Here is a 25,081-nt window from a genome sequence, read left to right as displayed (position 1 = left end):
CAGCATTTGTATAAGATCATTACTTCTCACAAGTTTTAAAGAGAGTACTGGATATTACTTAGTCCTTACCATGCACTTTTAGAATAGCCAAGTCATCCACCTATAATATTTTTTAGAGTAGGAGAAAGTGAAGGGGGATTATTATTCCAGACAGAGAAAAGTATCAGGCTTAAAATGAGCTCTTGAAGAAACAGGACTGCTGACTGTTTTAGGTCTGCACAGTAGAACAATAGACTTATTTTGTAAGATGGTGGATTTGAGAAAGACAAAATGAGTAAGTGTGCTTAAGAAAAAGGAACTGGTTTATAAAAAAGACTCATTTTATACTGACAAAGATTGCACTAGTGAGAAGCCCTTTCTTGAATATTAAAAAGTATATTCTGTGGTTAAATATACTGCTGAATTAGTATTAAATGCCGGATGGACGCCAAGTTTAATTGTATATACTAACTACTAGTGATGTGGCTTTTTCAGTACACTTTGTGGGTAAGGACATATGTCACACATGAGTTTTAGTCTGGGCAGCGCTAAGCAGTGTAAATCTTAAGTCACTATTGTGGATAAGGACTTATGGCACAAGTGAGTTTTAGTTTGGGCAGTGCTAAGCAGTGTAAAGCTTAAAATAACTATTATTGGCTTAAAATTGAGGAAAATTTGTGTTTAGCTTTCATCATTGTGAAGTACATTATGAGGTACACTGTGAAGTGAGGACCAGGTGTGATTAAGGGTTTGGACATGTTGGGGGGAATGGAAAAAGCAGATTAAGCATGCTACAACACCATAACTGTACAGCTGATTGCACAAGCAGGCAGCATAAACTTTAAATAAACATATGAACATATGTTTAATACATGGTACCTCACTTTAACTATCCTTAAGCAGCCTCTGGGGAGAGATTGCTGATGGATACTGAGTAGAAAGTGTGGACCAAGAGTAGAATAAACCAAAAAGAATAAGGGAGTTAAGAGATGTCCTTTTATGGTTGCTGGCTGAAGACAGAGTGCAATAATTGTGTCTTGTACATTTTAGATACTGCACATGCAGGTTTGATGAGGAAATACTTGAGTTGTGTACTGCAATATACAAACAAATACCAGCAATAAGTCTTGATCAATAAAGTTCTACATGAATAAAATATATAGTTCTGTGATCTGTACTGATTCAGAAGGTGCATAAAGCAATCGGTGGCAATGCAATTCCAGTGTAAAACCTACAGAGATGAACACCATGTGGAAAAGTTAATTCACTGAGTTTTAACTTTATTTGCTACTGATCATTTTGCTCAAAGTGGGAAAGTAATAAAGTTTGAGAAGGAGTTTACTACAGGACACAATCAAAGACATAACTCATGTATCCATAAATTTCTGCACAAGTAAAATATACAGGGTTATGATGTCTAACTAATTCATGTAATATACAAAACAGTCAATGGCTATGTATGTGTGTTCTAAAACTAGTGGAGGTGATTTCATTCAAGAAGGCAGTCACTTTGTATTTAACTTTACTTAGAGAACTACACAAGTAATGTAAGTTTCAATAGCTTGTTAAACTTTTATATATATCATATAAAGCCAAGAAGACTTAATGAGAGAGTGAGAGAAAGAGAGACCAAATATATCCGATCATTTAACTAATGGGAAAGGGGATGTGTGTCCATCATGCAGTAGTCATAATACAGAACCAGGTCTGTAAAGCAAAATTTAACTACTTTTTCTTATCAGTTACATGAAGTCAACTGTTGATTCCAAAACAGGTATCTGTCTACAAGTCTGGTTATCCCGAGCCAGCAAAATGCCGCTAGAAATGGTTATACTCGAGTTAGACAAACACTGTTTTCCTTGCATGTTGGGGGTCTTCTCTTTGTATTGGGAAACAGGTATCCTCTTTTCAACAGGGGCATATCTGCAGGTAAATGACGGGCTGTGAACCTAACCATTCTCACTGATCAAGAGGACATCAACAATCTTCGGAATCTAGTTTTATGTTCCTCGTAACATTGCAACGTAGCTAAACGTTCTCCAATTAATGATGACTAAATAAATAGTTGAATACAAAAAATGAAACATTTAGTTTACATGCTGGCATTTTTGTCATCTAATTCTGCCAACTGTTTACACAGAATATTTGGTTACAGTATGCCGATGTTACAGGTAGTGATAACTTATGATGTGAATAATATAGCAAACTCCAGCACTTACAATTAAGTATATTCCCTAATACATCTGCTACATAATGCAAAATAAATGCTGAGCATTGTGTTACATATAGCTGTATTTATAAATATTAAATCTATAAGTCAAAGTCAAAGTAAACTTTATTGTCATACAGCTCAAAGCAGAGGAAAAAGTGTGTATCACTGCACGAAATTTCGATACTCTGGCTCATACCATATGAATGACAGTTTACAAAACGAAGCTAAATTAAATTAATAAATATATTTAAATTAAATAAAAATAAAAAAATAAGATACAAAAATGTAAATAAAGTAAAACAAATTTGAAAGCTCTGTTTACATCTGAACCACAAATACAACAGGAATAGACTCAGTAGAAATATAAGAATATGCTAAAAACATACTATAATAAAAAAGAGAAGCACATGTGTAAACATACCCACCGCCAATATAAACCATAAACTTACAGCTCACAGTTTTCTTAATGCAGATAGAGACGTATGAAGTGAGCTATTTAGAGAGTTTATGTAAACAACAATCACATATTGTTAATGATCTATAAGTACTTGATATATGTGAACTTTCAGCCTTTACATGTATTGACATCTGTGGTGGTACTGAGGTAGCATTGTCGCCTCACAGTAACACGTTTTCCTGTTCAATTCTCAGCTAAAGCGTCTTCTGTGTGGAGACATGCATGAATGGGCATACCTTCGTTGAAGGTTGTGTGTCAGGGCTGGCAACTCAGCACATAAAAATCTACTGCCAATCATTAGCGGACTGGAGTTCCGCTGTGGCAACCACTAACTGGGAAAAGCCTAAAGATACAATAACATTTTGTAGTCTTTAATACCCAAAGCTAATAACACATAAGCAAAGATTAAGGTTGAAAGTGAAATAGACAATTATTATTGTTTTTTAATAAATATTGTGCTAGATGATCTTACTAGGTGCTTTCAGTGAGTCATCAGGGTGGTCCAATATACCTTGAAATGACAGTGGGGGTTATGTGTGAGAGGGTCATTTTGCTACTTTTATATGTAAGGATGATTTATCACATGCTGCTTATGAATAACTTCATGTTTTTTTCCGTTATAGTAGACTGAAAGGTATCATATGTTATGGTGGCTGTTTGCTTTATATCCGATGTGTTCTTTCTGCATCAGACTTATTAGTCTCCCTGGCAATAACACGTATTATGCTTACCAGATACTGCTAGTACATCTTAAGAGTTACAGCACATTCTTAATATTACCTCCCTCATCATTTCAGCTACAGTTATTTTTCAGAGAATGTATTTAGTTATATTGTCAAGCAACAGTTCTGTGATATTCAAAACTATGTGTAATGTAACATTGCTGCAAGTTAATTTCCCTACACAGGATGAAAAAATCCATAGCTTCATACTGTAGATAACTTATGTTCATACATTGCTTATGATGGAAACCAAAGGTGGGGCCCCTATACATGCTCCAGGTAAAACTGGTCAAGTATCAGTAACACAAAGAGAAAAAAAGATGAATTCAATAAAGAAGAAAGTCTTTTCCCATTGGAAGTTATTGCTGGTATGGTTTCTAAGTTTGTGCAAGTAATAATTTTCTTGTTTTGGAGATTTCTCTCTTCTTCAAATTTGGTTTGACCATGTAGTTGGTGCATATAGCTTAGAGGATTGTAATGGAGGTTGCCTCCCCATCACTGGGATGCAGCAGAACTTGCCCTCCCCAAAAGGAAAAAAAAAAATATATATATATATATATATATATATATATATATATATGTATATATATTTTTTTTGTTTTGCCTTTTGAATTTTGGGCATTCTTTTTCATCCTTTTCACATGTTGTGTTTGAGGACATCAACATTTCACAGTAGAATCTGGCAAAGGCATTGCATTAACATATATAGTACTATTCATAATGTGACTGATACAAGACAATCAGAGATAATAAATTACTTAATTTTTATGCATAGACAAGTATAACAAGCGCGTAGACTGTTGTGCATTAATTCTGATAAACAGTGGTTTCAGTGCATTGTTCTGTGGCCACATAATTGGAATATGTGCTAATTATTACATTGTTCTTTTCTCACACATTACACAATGTGTGCTGCTAACGAAGTTGTCAAAAATTTGAATTTCATCATATCCTGTCAGAAATTGCCTTTTTCTTTGCAATTAATGCTTTAGAGAAATGTTGGATTTTCTTATGGAAAAGCTATTTAGTTTACCCAGCACAGATGGCAATGTTATATTATGATATCATTACCGTAATTACATATTCTGTGCTTTAAAAGTAGTGCACTGTAGATAGCTACATCTACTAAAATACATTGTTTTGGAAAACATTTCCAGAACAAAAATCAAATTTGTAACTACTTCTTCTGTTTCTTTTAATATTACAGGGGGAGGAAATGTGAAAATCGAAAAGAAAATTACAAAAATTGAAGAAGATGATGAAGAATCAGATTCATCTGAAGAGCGGCACCATAACAGTAAAAAGATTTCTCATGGTAAGTAATGGAAAGGTGTTTGAAATAGGGCAGCAATCAATTCACAGACATTATAACTGTGAACTATAGAAAGAGAAAATAAATAAAGGCTGCATTATGTTTTATCAGATCTTACTTTATCAAGATCCATTAATGAGAGCCCAGTCCAATAAATGGCCTGGAAATTACAGACAAATTCTATCTGAGGTGCAAGCCCCCTTCATGCATCTGTGCTTAATATAACTGACATTAAGGTTCTCACTGGTAGGTTGAACACACTTTCTTAGAGCAGTGCTTTGCTCTGAGACACTGGCTGTCAGTGCTAGACCTCTGATATAAAAGCAGTGGTTTGCTAACTGTGAACTCCTTACTGCATGCCCAGCTCTTTTAGTTGTCTTCACATTCGTCTTTTAATCCCTTAGCCAGTAACCCCCATCAGAAAGGTTTCAAAATACTATATCTGGTCCTTGTAAGTATGTTTAATCGCTTCAACTTGAGATATCTGTGCTTTTGCTATTCATTGTCAGATGAAAGGAGGATTACTAGGGAAAGGCCAGGGGGAGATGATAAGTAGGTTGAGGACCTGGCCTACTTTTATCCACTCCAGGGACCCATGCAAACAGTAGGAGGGGTCATTGTGCCTCTATTAGCCAGTGTGTACATACCATAAAAACCCATCAGCCTTCAGCCATTAAGCTACTGAGTAGCTGTTGTTCAGTTGCCCAGCCTGGGTTTCCCAAGATAGCTCTACTAAGCAAAAGGTGGACATGAGAGGTGACCTTTGCCTAACATACAAGGCCATGTCAAACCCAGATTTGATGAATATGCTTCACCTCAAAAAATCTAGATCCATCAGAGCCACAAGGGCGGGAGACTTAAACCTCGACACGGCTATTAATAGGACGTGCTGGAGAGATAGAGTCATCACCCAAAGACTCCCTATGCTGTGGAACAAAATCCCGGTACATGTGAGGCAGAGCACCTCGCTGGCCTTGTTCAAGAGAAATCTTGACCAATGGATGGGAGATCGCAGATATACCCCAGGAATTACCTCAGTGTCACTGCTCGACAGAGGCACAGCAAAATAATGGGTATAGTTCCCCATACTAAAGGGGTGGCGTAAGCCACAAAACAATGGGCTAGGCTTATAAATGCCCTCGGGCAGATAGCCTAGTATGAACCTATGAACCTATGAACCTATGAAACAAATTCACCTGTTAAAATGAACTAAGGATCGCTAAAGTAAGTACAGGTTCATGGACTGAATGCAGCTTGTAAGTGGATGACATGATAGTAAGGAGGAAACTGCACATCCTGTGTGTCCAGGAGACAAAGTTGGTGGGCAGTGCAGCAAGGCCACCTGGCTTAGGAATGCAAAGTCTATGACTAGTGCTCATCCTGAGTAGTACATTCATACTCTGTCTGTGCCCCCTAGCAGCTTGTGACACTGAGGAAAAGAGCATATGTAGGCAGTTGCTACAGGACCTACTAGATACAGCTGGATAACAGGAGCTGCTGTTGTTAATGAGGTACCTGAATGCTCATATCCGGACAGACAGAACAGGATGTGTGACCTGCCCCGGGCCTCATAGGTGGGGCAATGGCAATAATGAAGGAGAGGCCATTCAGGACTTCTGCATAGCACATGCTTAATGGTAGCCAACACATGGGTCACCAAGAGAAACAGTCGCAATATAACATACGTGACTGGCCAACATGCAACGCAGGTAGACTTCTTCCTAGTAAAGAAAGGGCATGGGGTAGAATCAAAGATTTTAACGTGATCCCCAGTGAAACTATTGACCTATCCTAGAAAAAGTAAGAACAACACTAAGGAACTAAAGTCAGCTGTAATCAGCAATCAGAAAAGGCCCTAAGGTCAATTGAAACTCGGCTGAAGACTCAGAGGTTGACTGGAATGACAGCAATGGAATGCAAGGAAATATTCAGGGCATGAGCATCCGAGGAAGACGAGGAAGCAATAGATGAAGTCAAAGAAGAATGGCAATAATTTAAAACAGCATGCATGAAAATTATAGAAAATATATGTGGCCATATATGAAGACTATAGAGAATATATGTGGCCATGCATGAAGACTATAGAAAATATACGTGGCCATGCATGAAAACTATAAAAAATATATGTGGCCATACATGAAAACTATGGAAAATATATGTAGCCATGCGTGAAGACTATAGAAAATATACATGACCATGCATGAAGACTGCAAAAAATATATGTGGCCATGCTTGAAGACTATAGAGCATATACGCGGCCATCCATAAAGACAATAGAAAATATATGTGGCCATGCATGAAGAGTATAGAAACTATATGTGACCATGCATGAGGACTATAGAAAATATATGTGGCCATGCATGAACACTATAGAAAATATACGTGGCCATACATGAAGACTATAGAAAATATATGTGGTCATGCATGAAGACTATAGAAAATATATGTGGCCATTCATGAAGACTATAGAAAATATACGTGACCATGCATGAAGACTATAGAAAATATATGTGGCCATTCATGAAGACTATAGAAAATATACGTGACCATGCATGAAGACTATAGAAAATATATGTGGCCATGCATGAAGACTATAAAAAATATATGTGGGCATTCATGAAGACTATAGAAAATATATGTGGCCATGCATGAAGACTATAGAAAATATATGTGGCCATGCATGAAGGCTATAGAAAATATATGTGGCTGTGACAGATTTTGAAGTGAGGTGCATTAGAGAGAACTGGTGATGCAATGTAGAAATTCAGGAAATTATCAAAAAAATAAAAAGGAGTGCAGGAAAAAGTAAGAGATAGAAAAGACGGACAAGGCTAAGAGGAAATATAAGCTGGCTAATAAAGGGGCTAAGAAAGCAGTCGCAATAGTAAAGAACTAGGCCTCAGAAGTACGATACCAGCTTCTGGGAAGTGACTCATTAGATGCAAGAAAGAAACTCTACCAAGTTATAAGGTAAACAGAGAAAGAGAGTCAGCAGAGACTTTTCATAAGGGATTGAAGCAACGACCTGCTTACCAGTGCACAGGACCTCAAAGGCAGACAGAAGGAGTACAACCTCACAGAAGCTGTGCTGCCCCATAGATATTCCATGATGAACTAGGAAGAAGAGCCCGACCTAGAAAATGTTTGAACAGCACTAAGGAAAATGAAATCAGGGAAAGCAGCAGGTCCAGATAAGATTACATCAGATATGATCAAGCTGTTGGGGAGTTAGGGAGAAGCGGCTCCTGAGGGTAGTCATAGTAGTATGGAGAGAAAGGCATAGTCTAGATGACTGTAGGATAAGCATTCTACTGGCAGTGTACAAGAGTAAAGGGGGTATTCATAACTGGGCAGTAAAGAGGAATCAAGCTCCTCTCGCATTGCATGAATGTGCAAGAGACAGTGATTGGTAAATAAATGCGTAGTGTACTAGAAATTTAGATGGGAGATGAGCAGGTCAGAGTGAGATGAACTGAGGGGGTAAAAGAGAATTATGTGCTGTGCTTAATAATATGGTCAGCTTTTATCAGCATTTGTATAAGATCATTACTTCTCACAAGTTTTAAAGAGAGTGCTGGATAGTCCTTACCATGCACTTTTAGAATAGCAAGTCATCCAGCTATAATATATTTTAGAGTAGGAGAAAGTAATGGGGGATTATAAATGCAGAAATAGAAAAGTATCTGGCTTAAAATGAGCTCTTGAGGAAGCAGGACTGTGGACTGTTTTAGTTCTGCACTGTACAATAATAGACTTATTTTGTAAAATATATTTGAGAAAGACAAAATGAGTGAGTGTGCTTGAGAAAAAGGAACTAGTTTATAAAAAAAGACTCCTTTTAGACTGACAAAGATTGCAACAGTGGTAAGCCTTTTTTCAATATTAAAAAAGTAAATTCTTTATTTTATTTATTTAACATCTGTTAACCATGAAAGTCCAACTTGGAACAAAGACAGTTTTCAGCTAAGACCCTGGGAGAAACACACCAGATGCATGTCTTTGTAATGTGGGAGGAAACCAGAGCACCTGGAGGAAAGCCACATGAACGCAGGGAGGACATACAGACTCTCCAGAGAAGGCACCCCAGCCTAGAGTCAAACTGTAAAACCTCTTGCTGTGAGGTGACAACACGACCGCTGCACCACTGCACCAATAGTGGCTAAATATACTGCTGTATTAGTATTAAATGGCTGATGGAAGCCGCGTGTAATTGCTTAAATTAAAGGGCTAACTAATAGCGATGTGGCTTTTTCAGTACACTTTGCGGGTAAGGACTTATGGCAAACATGAGTTTTAGTCTGGGCTGAGCTAAGCAGTGTAAAGTTTAAGCTACTATTGTGGGTGAGGACTTATGGCACATGTGAGTTTTAGTCTGGGCAGAGCTAAGCAGTGTAAAGCTTATGCTACGATTGTGGGTAAGGACTTATGGCAGATGTAAGTTTTACCTTGGAAAGTGCTAAGCAGTATAAAGCTTAAGCCACTATTGTGGGTAAGGACTTATGGCACAAGTGAGTTTTAGTCTGGGCAGTGCTAAGCAGTATAAAGCTTAAAATAACTATTAGTGGCTTAGAACTGAGGAAAATGAGTGTTTAGCTTTCATCATTGTGAAGTAAATTATGAGGTGCATTGTGAAGTGAGGACCAGGCGTGATTAAGGGTTTGGACAAATTGGGGGGAACCAAACAAGCAGACTAAGCATGATACAAGCTTCATAACTGCACAGCTGATTGCACAAGCAGCCAGCATAAACTTTAAAACAAGCATATGAACATATGTTTAATGCATAGTACCTCACTTTAACTATTCTTAAACAGCCTGTGGGGACAGATTGCTGATGGATACTGAGTAGAAAGTGTGGACCAAGAGTTGAATAAACCAAAACGACCAAGGGAGTTAAGAGATGTCCTTTTATGGTTGCTGGCTGAAGACTGAGTGCAATAATTGTGTCTTGTACATTTTAGATACTGCACATGCAGGTTTGATGAGGAAATACTGTAGTTGTGCACTGCAATATGCAAAGAAATACCACCACCAAGTCTTGATCAATAAAGTTCTACATGAATAAAATATATAGTTATGTGATCTGTACTGATATAGAAGGTGCATAAAGCAATCAGTGGCAATGCAATTCCAGTGTAAAACCTAGAATGTTGAACACCATGTGGAAAAGTTAATTCACTGAGTTTTAACTTTATTTGCTACTGATCATTTTGCTCAAAGTGGGGAACGTAATAAAGTTTGAGAAGGAGTTTACTACAGGACACAATCAAAGACATAACTCATGTATCCATAAATTTCTGCAGAAGTAAAATATACAGGGTTATGATGTCTAACTAATTCATGTAATATACAAAACAGTCAATAGCTATGTATGTGTGGTCTAAAACTAGTGTAGGTGATTTCATTCAAGAAGGCAGTCACTTTGTATTTAACTTTACGTAGAGAACTACACAAGTACTGTAAGTTTCAATAGCTTGTTAAACTTTTATATATACTATATAAAGCCAAGAAGACTTAATGAGAGAGTGAGAGAAAGAGAGACCATATATATATTTAATCATTTAACTAATGGGGAAGGGGATGTGCGTCCATCATGCAGTAGTCATAATACAGAACCAGGTGTGGAATGCAAAATGTAACTACTTTTTCTTATCACAGTTACATGAAGGCAACTGTTGATTCCAAAACAGGTATCTGTCTACAAGTCTGGTTATCCCGAGCCAGCAAAATGCCGCTAGAAATGGTTATACTCGAGTTAGACAAACACTGTTTTCCTTGCATGTTGGGGTCTTATCTTTGTATTGGGAAACAGGTATCCTCTTTTCAACAGGGGCGTATCTGCAGGTAAATGACGGGCTGTGAAACTAACCATTCTCACTGATCCAGATGACATCAACAATCTTCAGAATCTAGTTTTTTTGTTCCTCGTAACATTGCAGCGTAGCTAAACGTTCTCCAATTAATGATGACTAAATAAATAGTTGAATATAAAAAATGAAACATTTAGTTTACATGCTGGCATATTTGTCATCTGATTCTGCCAACTATTTACACGGAATATTTGGTTACAGTATGCCGATGTTACAGGTAGGGATAACTTATGATGTGAATAATATAGCAAACTCCAGCACTTACAATTAAGTATATTCCCTAATACATCTGCTACATAATGCAAAAAAAAAATGCTGAGCAGTGTGTTACATATAGCTGTGTTTATAACTATTAAATCTATAAGTCAAAGTCAAAGTAAACTTTGTTGTCATACAGCTCAAAGCAGAGGAAAAAGTGTGTATCACTGCACGAAATTTCGATACTCAGGCTCATACCATATGAATGACAGTTTACAAAATGAAGCTAGATTAAATTAATAAATATATTTAAATTAAATAAAAATAAAAAAATAAGATACAAAAATGTAAATAAAGTAAAACAAATTTGAAAGCTCTGTTTACATCTGAACCACAAATACAACAGGAATAGACTCAGTAGAAATATAAGAATATGCTAAAAACATACTATAATAAATAAGAGAAGCACATGTGTAAACATACCCACCACCAATATAAACCATAAACTTACACTTCACAGCTTTCTTAATGCAGATAGCGACATATGAAGTGAGCTATTTAGAGAGTTTATGTAAACAACAATCACATATTGTTAATGATCTATAAGTACTTGATATATGTGAACTTTCAGTCTTTACATGCATTGACATCTGTGGTGGTGCTGAGGTAGCGTTGTCGCCTCACAGTAACACGTTGTCTTGTTCGATTCCCAGCTAAAGCGTCTTTTGTGTGGAGACATGTGTGAATGGGCATACCTTCGTTGAAGGTTGTGCATCAGGGCTGGCAACTCAGCACATAAAAATCTACTGCCAATCATTAGCAGACCGGAGTTTCGCTGTGGCAACCCCTAACTGGGAAAAGCCGAAAGATACAACAACATTTGTAGTCTTTAATATCCAAAGCTAATAACACGTAAGCAAAGATACATTATTAAGGTTAAAAGTGAAATAGACAATTATTATTGTTTTATAATAAATATTGTGCTAGATGACCTTACTAGGTGCTTTCAGTGAGTCATCACGGTGGTGCAATGTACCTTGAAATGACAATGGGGGTTATGTGTGAGAGGGTCATTTTGCTACTTTTATATGCAAGGATGATTTATCACATGCTGCTTAGGAATAACTTCATGTTTTTTCCGTTATAGTGTACTGAAAGGTATTATATGTTATGGTGGCTGTTTGCTTTATATCCGATGTGTTCTTTCTGCATCAGACTTATTAGTCTCCCTGGCAATAACACGTATTATGCTTACCAGATACTGCTAGTACATCTGAAGAGTTAAAGCGCATTCTTAATATTACCTCCCTCATCATTTCAGCTACAGTTATTTTTCAGAGAATGTATTTAGTTATATTGTCAAGCAACAGTTCTGTGATATTAAAAACTATGTGTAATGTAACATTGCTGCAAGTTAATTTCCCTACACAGGATGAAAAAATCCATAGCTTCATACTGTAGATAAGTTATGTTCATACATTACTTATGATGGTAACCAAAGGTGGGGCCCCTTTACATGCTACAGGTAAAACTGGTCAAATATCAGTAACACAAAGAGAAAAAAAGATGAATTCAATAAAGATGAAAGCCTTTTCCCATGGGAAGTTATTGCTGGTACGGTTTCTAAGTTTGTGCAAGTAATAATTTACTTGTTTTGGAGATTTCTCTCTTCTTCAAATTTGGTTTGACCATGTAGTTGGTGCATATAGCTTAGAGGGATGCAATGGGGGTTGCCTCCCCATCACTGGGATGCAGCAGAACTTGCCCTCCCCAAAAGAAAAAAAAAATATATATATATATATATATATATATATATATATATATATATATATATGTATATATATGTGTGTATATATATATATATATATATATATATATATATTTTGCATTTTGAATTTTGGACATTCTTTTTCATCCTTTTGACATGTTGTGTTTGAGGACATCAACATTTCACAGTAGAACCTGGCAAAGGCATTGCATTAACATATATAGTACTATTCATAATTTGACTGATACAGGACAATCAGAGATATTAAATTACTTAATTTCTATTCATAGACAAGTATAATAAGCCAGTAGAGGGATGTGCATTAATTCTGATAAACAATGGTTTCAGTGCATTGTTCTGTGGCAGCATAATTGAATATGTGCTAATTATTACATAGTTTTTTTCTCACACATTACACAATGTGTGCTGCTAACGAAGTTGTCAAAAATTTGAATTTCATCATATCCTGCCAGAAATTGCCTTTTTCTTTGCAATTAATGCTGTAGAGAAATGTTGGATTTTCTTATGGAAAAAATAAATAAGTTTACCCAGCACAGATGGCAATGTTATATTGTGATATCATTACCGTAATTACATATTCTGTGCTTTAAAAGTAGTGCACTGTAGATAGCTACATCTACTAAAATACACTGTTTTGGAAAACATTTCCAGAACAAAAATCAAATTTGTAACTACTTCTTCTGTTTCTTTTAATATTACAGGGGGAGGAAATGTGAAAATCGAAAAGAAAATTACAAAAATTGAAGAAGATGATGAAGAATCAGATTCGTCTGAAGAGCGGCACCGTAACAGTAAAAAGATTTCTCATGGTAAGTAATGGAAAGATGTTTGAAACAGGGCAGCAATCAATTCACAGACATTATAACTGTGAACTATAGAAAGAGAAAATAAATAAAGGCTGCATTATGTTGTATTAGATCTTACTTTATCAAGATCCATTAATGAGAGCCCAGTCCAATAAATGGCCTGAAAATTACAGATGAATTCTCTCTGAGGTGCAAGCCCCCTTCATGCATCTGTGCTTAATATAACTGACTTTAAGGTTCTCGCTGGTTGGTTGAACACACTTTCTTAGAGCAGTGTTTTGCTATGAGACACTGGCTGTCAATGCTAGATCTCTCATTTAAAAGCAGTGGTTTGCTAACTGTGAACTCATTACTGCGTCATGCCCAGCTCTTTTAGTTTTCTTCACATTCGTCTTTTAATCCCTTAGCCAGTAACCCCCATCAGAAAGGTTTCAAAATCCTACATCTGGTGCGTGTAAGTATGTTTAATCGCTTCAACTTGAAATCTCTGTGCTTTTGCTATTCATTGTCAGATGAAAGGAGGATTACTAGGGAAAGGCCAGGGGAAGATGATAAGTAGGTTGAGGACATGGCCTACTTTTATCCGCTCCAGGGACCCATGCAAACAGTAGGAGGGGTCATTGTGCCTCTATTAGCCAGTGTGTACATACCATAAAAACCCATCAGCCTTCAGCCATTAAGCTACTGACTAGCTGTTGTTCAGTTGCCCAGCCTGGGTTTCCCAAGATAGCTCTACTAAGCAAAAGGTGGACATGAAACAAATTCACCTCTTAAAATGAACTATTATCGCTAAAGTAAGTACAGGTTCATGGACTGAATGCAGCTTGGAAGTGGATGACATGATAGTAAGGAGGAAACTGCACATCCTGTGTGTCCAGGAGACAAAGTGGATGGGCAGTGCAGCAAGGCCACCTGGCTTAGGAATGCAAAGTCTATGACTAGTGCTCATCCTGAGTAGTACATTCATACTCTGTCTGTGCCCCCTAGCAGCTTGTGACAACGAGGAAAAGAGCATATGTAGGCAGTTGCTACAGGACCTACTAGATACAGCTGGATAACAGGAGCTGCTGTTGTTAATGAGGGACCTGAATGCTCATATCAGGACAGACAGAACAGGATGTGTGACCTGCCCCGGGCCTCATAGGTGGGGAAATGGCAATAATGAAGGAGAGGCCATTCTAGACTTCTGCATAGCACATGCTTAATGGTAGCCAACACATGGTTCACCAAGAGAAACAGTCGCAAGAGAACATACGTGACTGGCCAACATGCAACGCAGGTAGACTTCTTCCTAGTAAAGAAAGGGCATGGGGTAGAATCAAAGATTTTAACGTGATCCCCAGTGAAACTATTGACCTATCCCAGAAAAAGTAAGAACAACACTAAGGAATTGAAGTCAGCTGTAATCAGCAATCAGAAAAGGCCCTAAGGTCAATTGAAACATGGCTGAAGACTCAGAGGTTGACTGGAATGACAGCAATGGAATGCAAGGAAATATTCAGGGCATGAGCATCCGAGGAAGAAGAGGAAGCAATAGATGAAGTCAAAGAAGAATGGCAATAATTTAAAACAGCATGCATGAAAACTATAGAAAATATATGTGGCCATACATGAAGACTATAGAGAATATATGTGGCCATGCATGAAGACTATAGAAAATATATGTGGCCATACATGAAGACTATAGAAAATATACGTGGCCATGCATGAAAACTATAGAAAATATATGTGGCCATACATGAAGTCTATGGAAAATATATGTGGCCATACATGAAGACTATAGAGAATATACGTGGCCATGCATGAAAACTATAAAAAATATATGTGGCCATACGTGAAGACTATGGAAAATATATGTAGCCATGTGTGAAGACTATAGAAAATATACATGACCATGCATGAAGACTGCAGAAAATATATGTGGCCATGCTTGAAGACTATAGAAAATATACTCGGCCATCTATAAATACTATAGAAAATATATGTGGCCATGCATGAAGACTATAGAAACTATACGTGACCATGCATGAAGACTATAGAAAATATATGTGGCCATGCGTGAAGACTATAGAAAATATATGTGGCCATGCATGAAGACTATAGAAAATATACGTGACCATGCATGAAGACTATAGAAAATATATGTGGCCATGCATGAAGACTATAGAAAATATATGTGGCCATGCATGAAGACTATAGAAAATATATGTGGCCGTGACAGATTTTGAAGTGAGGTGCATTAGGGAGAACTGGTGATGCAATGTAGAAATTCAGGAAATTATCAAAAAAATAAAAAGGAGTGCAGGAAAAAGTAAGAGATAGAAAAGATGGACAAGGCTAAGAAGGAATATAAGCTGGATAATAAAGGGGCTAAGAAAGCAGTCACAATTGCAAAGATATAGGCCTCAGAAGCAAGATACCAGCTTCTGGGAAGTCACTCATTAGATGCAAGAAAGAAACTCTACTAAGTTATAAGGTAAACAGAGAAAGAGAATCAGCAGAGACTTTTCATAAGGGATTGAAGCAACGACCTGCTTACCAGTGCACAGGACCTCAAAGGCAGACAGAAGGAGTACAACCTCACAGAAGCTGTGCTGCCCCATAGATATTCCATGATGAACTAGGAAGAAGAGCCCGACCTAGAAAATGTTTGAACAGCACTAAGGAAAATGAAATCAGGGAAAGCAGCAGGTCCAGATACGATTACATCAGATATGATCAAGCTGTTGGGGAGTTAGGGAGAAGCGGCTCCTGAGGGTCGTCATAGTAGTATGGAGAGAAAGGCATAGTCTAGATGACTGTAGGATAAGCATTCTACTGGCAGTGTACAAGAGTAAAGGGGGTATTCGTAACTGGGCAGTAAAGAGGAATCAAGCTCCTCTCGCATTGCATGAATGTGCAAGAGATAGTGATTGGTAAATAAATACGTAGAGTACTAGAAATTTAGATGGGAGATGAGCAGGTCAGAGTGAGATGAACTGAGGGGGTAAAGGAGAATTATGTGCTGTGCTTAATAATATGGTCAGCTTTTATCAGCATTTGTATAAGATCATTACTTCTCACAAGTTTTAAAGAGAGTGCTGGATAGTCCTTACCATGCACTTTTAGAACAGCAAGTCATCCAGCTATAATATTTTTTAGAGTAGGAGAAAGTGAAGGGGGATTATAAATGCAGAAAGAGAAAAGTATCAGGTTTAAAATGAGCTCTTGAGGAAGCAGGACTGTGGACTGTTTTAGGTCTGCACAGTAGAATAATAGACTTATTTTGTAAAATGGGTTTGGGAAAGACAAAATGAGTGAGTGTGCTTAAGAAAAAGGAACTGGTTTATAAAAAAGACTCATTTTAGACTGACAAAGATTGCAACAGTGACAAGCCTTTTTTCAATATTAAAAAAGTAAATTCTTTATTTTATTTATTTAACATCTGTTAACCATGAAAGTCCAACTTGGAACAAAGACAGTTTTCAGCTAAGGCCCTGGGAGAAACACACCAGATGCATGGATTTGTAATGTGGGAGGAAACCAGAGCACCCGGAGGAAAGCCACATGAACACAGGGAGGACATACAGACTCTCCAGAGAAGGCACCCCAGCCTAGAGTCAAACTGAAAAACCTCTTGCTGTGAAGTGACAACACGACCGCTGCACCACTGCACCAATAGTGGCTAAATATACTGCTGTATTAGTATTAAATTGCTGATGGAAGCCACGTGTAATTGATTAAATTAAAGGGCTAACTAAAAGCAATGTGGCTTTTTCAGTACACTTTGTGGGTAAGGACTTATGGCACACATGAGTTTTTGTCTGGGCTGTGCTAAGCAGTGTAAAGTTTAAGCTACTATTGTGGGTAAGGACTTATGGCACAAGTGAGTTTTAGTCTGGGCAGTGCTAAGCAGTATAAAGCTTAAAATAATTATTAGTGGCTTAGAATTGAGGAAAATGAGTGTTTAGCTTTCATCATTGTGAAGTAAATTATGAGGTGCTCTGTGAAATGAGGACCAGGCGTGATTAAGGGTTTGGACATATTGGGGGGAACCGAACAAGCAGACTAAGCATGATACAAGCTTCATAACTGCACAGCTGATTGCACAAGCAGGTCGCATAAACTTTAAAACAAGCATATGAACATATGTTTAATGCATAGTACCTCACTTTAACTATTCTTAAACAGCCTGTGGGGACAGATTGCTGATGGATACTGAGTAGAAAGTGTGGACCAAGAGTTGAATAAACCAAAAAGAACAAGGGAGTTAAGAGATGTCCTTTTATGCTTGCTGGCTGAAGACTGAGTGCAATAATTGTGTCTTGTACATTTTAGATACTGCACATGCAGGTTTGATGAGGAAATACTGTAGTTGTGCACTGCAATATGCAAACAAATACCACCATCAAGTCTTGATCAATAAAGTTCTACATGAATAAAATATATAGTTCTGTGATCTGTACTGATATAGAAGGTGCATAAAGCAATCGGTGGCAATGCAATTCCAGTGTAAAACCTAGAATGTTGAACACCATGTGGAAAAGTTAATTCACTGAGGTTTTACTTTATTTGCTACTGATCATTTTGCTCAAAGTGGGGAACGTAATAAAGTTTGAGAAGGAGTTTACTACAGGATACAATCAAAGACATAACTCATGTATCCATAAATTTCTGCACAAGTAAAATATGCAGGGTTATGATGTCTAACTAATTCATGTAATATACAAAACAGTCAATAGCTATGTATGTGTGGTCTAAAACTAGTGTAGGTGATTTCATTCAAGAAGGCAGTCACTTTGTATTTAACTTTACGTAGAGAACTACACAAGTACTGTAAGTTTCAATTGCTTGTTAAACTTTTATATATACTATATAAAGCCAAGAAGACTTAATGAGAGAGTGAGAGAAAGAGAGACCAAATATATCTGATCATTTAACTAATGGGAAGGGGGATGTGTGTCCATCATGCAGTAGTCATAATACAGAACCAGGTGTGGAAAGCAAAATGTAACTACTTTTTCTTATCACAGTTACATGATGTCAACTGTTGATTCCAAAACAGGTATCTGTCTACAAGTCTGGTTATCCCGAGCCAGCAAAATGCCGCTAGAAATGGTTATACTCGAGTTAGACAAACACTGTTTTCCTTGCATGTTGGGGTCTTATCTTTGTATTGGGAAACAGGTATCCTCTTTTCAACAGGGGCGTATCTGCAGGTAAATGACGGGCTGTAAACCTAACCATTCTCACTGATCGAGAGGACATCAACAATCTTCAGAATCTAGTTTTTTGTTCCTCGTAACATTGCAGCGTAGCTAAACGTTCTCCAATTAATGATGACTAAATAAATAGTTGAATATAAAAAATGAAACATTTAGTTTACATGCTGGCATTTTTGTCATCTAATTCTGCCAACTATTTACACGGAATATTTGGTTACAGTAAGCCGATGTTACAGGTAGTGATAACGTATGATGTGAATAATATAGCAAACTCCAGCACTTGCAATTAATTATATTCCCTAATACATCTGCTACATAATGCAAAAAAATGCTGAGCAGTGTGTTACATATAGCTGTATTTATAACTATTAAATCTATAAGTCAAAGTCAAAGTAAACTTTGTTGTCATACAGCTCAAAGCAGAGGAAAAAGTGTGTATCACTGCACGGAATTTCGATACTCAGGCTCATACCATATGAATGACAGTTTACAAAATGAAGCTAGATTAAATTAATAAATATATTTAAATTAAATAAAAATAAAAAAATAAGATTCAAAAATGTAAATAAAGTAAAACAAATTTGAAAGCCCTGTTTACATCTGAACCACAAATACAACAGGAATAGACTCAGTAGAAATATAAGAATATGCTATAAACATACTATAATAAATAAGAGAAGCACATGTGTAAACATACCCACCACCAATATAAACCATAAACTTACAGTTCACAGCTTTCTTAATGCAGATAGAGACATATGAAGTGAGCTATTTAGAGAGTTTATGTAAACAACAATCACATAGTGTTAATGATCTATAAGTACTTGATATATGTGAACTTTCAGCCTTTACATGCATTGACATCTGTGGTGGTGCTGAGGTAGCGTTGTCGCCTCACAGTAACACATTGTCCTGTTCGATTCCCAGCTAAAGCGTCTTTTGTGTGGAAACATACGTGAATGGGCATACCTTCGTTGAAGGTTGTGCGTCATGGCTGGCAACTCAGCACATAAAAATCTACTGCCAATCATTAGCGGACCGGAGTTCTGCTGTGGCAACCCCTAACTGGGAAAAGCCGAAAGATACAACAACATTTGTAGTCTTTAATATCCAAAGCTAATAACACGTAAGCAAAGATACATTATTATGGTTAAAAGTGAAATAGACAATTATTATTGTTTTATAATAAATATTGTGCTAGATGATCTTACTAGGTGCTTTCAGTGAGTCATCATGGTGGTGCAATGTACCTTGAAATGACAGTGGGGGTTATGTGTGAGAGGGTCATTTTGCTACTTTTATATGCAAGGATGATTTATCACATGCTGCTTAGGAATAACTTCATGTTTTTTCCGTTATAGTGTACTGAAAGGTATTATATGTTATGGTGGCTGTTTGCTTTATATCCGATGTGTTCTTTCTGCATCAGACTTATTAGTCTCCCTGGCAATAACACGTATTATGCTTACCAGATACTGCTAGTACATCTGAAGAGTTAAAGCACATCCTTAATATTACCTCCCTCATCATTTCAGCTACAGTTATTTTTCAGAGAATGTATTTAGTTATATTGTCAAGCAACAGTTCTGTGATATTAAAAACTATGTGTAATGTAACATTGCTGCAAGTTAATTTCCCTACACAGGATGAAAAAATCCATAGCTTCATACTGTAGATAACTTATGTTCATACATTACTTATGATGGTAACCAAAGGTGGGGCCCCTATACATGCTCCAGGTAAAACTGGTCAAATATCAGTAACACAAAAAGAAAAAAAGAAGAATTCAATAAAGATGAAAGCCTTTTCCCATGGGAAGTTATTGCTGGTACAGTTTCTAAGTTTGTGCAAGTAATAATTTACTTGTTTTGGAGATTTCTCTCTTCTTCAAATTTGGTTTGACCATGTAGTTAGTGCATATAGCTTAGAGGGATGCAGTGGGGGTTGCCTCCACATCACTGGGATGCAGCAGAACTTGCCCTCCCCAAACGAAAAAAAAAAAAAAATATATATATATATATATATTTTTCTTTTTTGCCTTTTGAATTTTGGACATTCTTTTTCATCCTTTTGACATGTTGTGTTTGAGGACATCAACATTTCACAGTAGAACCTGGCAAAGGCATTGCATTAACATATATAGTACTATTTATAATTTGACTGATACAGGACAATCAGAGATATTAAATTACTTAATTTCTATGCATAGACAAGTATAACAAGCGTGTAGACTGTTGTGCATTAATTCTGATAAACAGTGGTTTCAGTGCATTGTTCTGTGGCTGCATAATTGGAATATGTGCTAATTATTACATTGTTCTTTTCTCACACATTACACAATGTGTGCTGCTAACGAAGTTGTCAGAAATTTGAATTTCCTCATATCCTGTCAGAAATTGCCTTTTTCTTTGCAATTAATGCTTTAGAGAAATGTTGGATTTTCTTATGGAAAAGCTAATTAGTTTACCCAGCACAGATGGCAATGTTATATTGTGATATCATTACCGTAATTACATATTCTGTGCTTTAAAAGTAGTGCACTGTAGATAGCTACATCTACTAAAATACACTGTTTTGGAAAATATTTCCAGAAAAATAATCAAATTTGTAACTACTTCTTCTGTTTCTTTTAATATTACAGGGGGAGGAAATGTGAAAATCGAAAAGAAAATTACAAAAATTGAAGAAGATGATGAAGAATCAGATTCATCTGAAGAGTGGCACCATAACAGTAAAAAGATTTCTCATGGTAAGTAATAGAAAGATGTTTGAAACAGGGCAGCAATCAATTCACAGACATTATAACTGTGAACTATAGAAAGAGAAAATAAATAAAGGCTGCATTATGTGTTATCAGATCTTACTTTATCAAGATCCATTAATGAGAGCCCAGTCCAATAAATGGCCTGAAAATTACAGACAAATTCTATCTGAGGTGCAAGCCCCCTTCATGCACCTGTGCTTAATATAACTGACTTTAAGGTTCTCGCTGGTAGGTTGAACACACTTTCTTAGAGCAGTGTTTTGCTATGAGACACTGGCTGTCAATGCTAGATCTCTCATTTAAAAGCAGTGGTTTGCTACCTGTGAACTCATTACTGCATTCCCAGCTCTTTTAGTTTTCTTCACATTCGTCTTTTAATCCCTTAGCCAGTAACCCCCATCAGAAAGGTTTCAAAATCCTACATCTGGTGCCTGTTTAATCGCTTCAGCTTGAGATCTCTGTGCTTTTGCTATTCATTGTCAGATGAAAGGAGGATTACTAGGGAAAGGCCAGGGGAAGATGATAAGTAGGTTGAGGACCTGGCCTACTTTTATCCACTCCAGGGACCCATGCAAACAGTAGGAGGGGTCATTGTGCCTCTATTAGCCAGTGTGTACATACCATAAAAACCCATCAGCCTTCAGCCATTAAGCTACTGACTAGCTGTTGTTCAGTTGCCCAGCCTGGGTTTCCCAAGATAGCTCTACTAAGCAAAAGGTGGGCATGAAACAAATTCACCTGTCACAAAATGAACTAAGGATCGCTAAAGTAAGTACAGGTTCATGGACTGAATGCAGCTTGGAAGTGGATGACATGATAGTAAGGAGGAAAGTGCACATCCTGTGTGTCCAGGAGACAAGGTGGATGGGCAGTGCAGCAAGGCCACCTGGCTTAGGAATGCAAAGTCTATGACTAGTGCTCATCCTGAGTAGTACATTCATACTCTGTCTGTGCCCCCTAGCAGCTTGTGACAACGAGGAAAAGAGCATATGTAGGCAGTTGCTACAGGACCTACTAGATACAGCTGGATAACAGGAGCTGCTGTTGTTAATGAGGGACCTGAATGCTCATATCAGGACAGACAGAACAGGATGTGTGACCTGCCCCAGGCCTCATAGGTGGGGCAATGGCAATAATGAAGGAGAGGCCATTCTAGACTTCTGCATAGCACATGCTTAATGGTAGCCAACACATGGTTCACCAAGAGAAACAGTCACAAGAGAACATACATGACTGGCCAACATGCAACGCAGGTAGACTTCTTCCTAGGAAAGAAAGGGCATGGGGTAAAACCAAAGATTTTAACGTGATCCCCAGAGAAACTATTGACCTATCCCAGAAAAAGTAAGAACAACACTAAGGAACTGAAGTCAGCTGTAATCAGCAATCAGAAAAGGCCCTAAGGTCAATTGAAACTCGGCTGAAGACTCAGAGGTTGACTGGAATGACAGCAATGGAATGCAAGGAAATATTCAGGGCATGAGCACCCGAGGAAGAAGAGGAAGCAATAGATGAAGTCAAAGAAGAATGGCAATAATTTAAAACAGCATGCATGAAAACTATAGAAAATATATGTGGCCATACATGAAGACTATAGAAAATATACGTGGCCATGCATGAAGACTATAGAAAATATATGTGGCCATACATGAAAACTATAGAAAATATATGTGGCCATGCATGAAAACTATAGAAAATATATGTGGCCATACATGAAGACTATAGAGAATATATGTGGCCATGCATGAAGAATATGGAAAATATATGTAGCCATACATGAAGACTATGGAAAATATATGTAGCCATGCGTGAAGACTATAGAAAATATACGTGGCCATGCATGAAAACTATAGAGAATATATGTGGCCATACATGAAGAATATGGAAAATATATGTAGCTATGCGTGAAGACTATAGAAAATATACATGACCATGCATGAGGACTGCAAAAAATATATGTGGCCATGCTTAAAGACTATAGAAAATATATGTGGCCATGCATGAAGACTATAGAAACTACACGTGACCATGCATGAAGACTATAGAAAATATATGTGGCCATGCATGAAGACTATAGAAAATATATGTGGCCATGCATGAAGAGTATAGAAAAGATATGTGGCCATGCATGAAGACTATAGAAAATATATGTGGCCATGCATGAAGACTATAGAAAATATACGTGACCATGCATGAAGACTATAGAAAATATATGTGGCCATGCATGAAGACTATAGAAAATATATGTGGCCGTGACAGATTTTGAAGTAAGGTGCTTTAGGGAGAACTGGTGATGCAATGTAGAAATTCAGGAAATTATCAAAAAGATAAAAAGGAGTGCAGGAAAAAGTAAGAGATAGAAAAGACGGACAAGGCTAAGAAGGAATATAAGCTGGCTAATAAAGGGGCTAAGAAAGCAGTCGCAATAGGAAAGAACTAGGCCTCAGAAGCACGATACCAGCTTCTGGGAAGTGACTCATTAGATGCAAGAAAGAAACTCTGCCAAGTTATAAGGTAAACAGAGAAAGATAGTCAGCAGAGACTTTTCATAAGGGATTGAAGCAACGACCTGCTTACCAGTGCACAGGACCTCAAAGGCAGACAGAAGGAGTACAACCTCACAGAAGCTGTGCTGCCCCATAGATATTCCATGATGAACTAGGAAGAAGAGCCCGACCTAGAAAATGTTTGAACAGCACTAAGGAAAATGAAATCAGGGAAAGCAGCAGGTCCAGATAAGATTACATCAGATATGATCAAGCTGTTGGGGAGTTAGGGAGAAGCGGCTCCTGAGGGTAGTCATAGTAGTATGGAGAGAAAGGCATAGTCTAGATGACTGTAGGATAAGCATTCTACTGGCAGTGTACAAGAGTAAAGGGGGTATTCGTAACTGGGCAGTAAAGAGAAATCAAGCTCCTCTCGCATTGCATGAATGTGCAAGAGACAGTGATTGGTAAATAAATGCGTAGTGTACTAGAAATTTAGATGGGAGATGAGCAGGTCAGAGTGAGATGAACTGAGGGGGTAAAAGAGAATTATGTGCTGTGCTTAATAATATGGTCAGCTTTTATCAGCATTTGTATAAGATCATTACTTCTCACAAGTTTTAAAGAGAGTGCTGGATAGTCCTTACCATGCACTTGTAGAACAGCAAGTCATCCACCTATAATATTTTTTAGAGTAGGAGAAAGTGAAGGGGGATTATAAATGCAGAAAGAGAAAAGTATCAGGCTTAAAATGAGCTCTTGAGGAAGCAGGACTGTGGACTGTTTTAGTTCTGCACAGTAGAATAATAGACTTATTTTGTAAAATGGGTTTGGGAAAGACAAAATGAGTGAGTGTGCTTAAGAAAAAGGAACTGGTTTATAAAAAAACTCATTTTAGACTGACAAAGATTGCAACAGTGGCAAGCCTTTTTTCAATATTAAAAAAGTAAATTCTTTATTTTATTTATTTAACATCTGTTAACCATGAAAGTCCAACTTGGAACAAAGACAGTTTTCAGCTAAGACCCTGGGAGAAACACACCAGATGCATGGATTTGTAATGTGGGAGGAAACCAGAGCACCCGGAGGAAAGCCACATGAACACAGGGAGGACATACAAACTCTCCAGAGAAGGCACCCCAGCCTAGAGTCAAACTGAAAAACCTCTTGCTGTGAGGTGACAACACGACCGCTGCACCACTATACCAATAGTGGCTAAATATACTGCTGTATTAGTATTAAATTGCTGATGGAAGCCGCGTGTAATTGCTTAAATTAAAGGG

General features: G+C 37.4%; 1 protein-coding gene across 3 annotated transcripts in view; it reads left to right on the top strand.

Moving 5' to 3' along the window:
- LOC122791664 overlaps positions 1–25,081 on the top strand; it is a 384,215-nt gene that overhangs the window by 139,093 nt on the left and 220,041 nt on the right. For all 3 annotated transcript variants that reach the window (XM_044059492.1, XM_044059493.1, XM_044059489.1), the window contains 3 exons: positions 4,578–4,685; positions 13,240–13,347; positions 21,190–21,297. In XM_044059492.1, coding sequence (XP_043915427.1) covers positions 4,578–4,685; positions 13,240–13,347; positions 21,190–21,297 — 324 coding nt within the window. The remainder of the gene's footprint in view (positions 1–4,577; positions 4,686–13,239; positions 13,348–21,189; positions 21,298–25,081) is intronic.

Source organism: Protopterus annectens, chromosome 17.part0 (assembly GCF_019279795.1).
Source record: "Protopterus annectens isolate FY-2018-M chromosome 17.part0, PAN1.0, whole genome shotgun sequence".
NCBI classification, from domain to species: domain Eukaryota; kingdom Metazoa; phylum Chordata; order Ceratodontiformes; family Protopteridae; genus Protopterus; species Protopterus annectens.
Note: the sequence above shows the minus strand (reverse complement) of the source record. Positions and strands in the feature narration are given on the sequence as shown.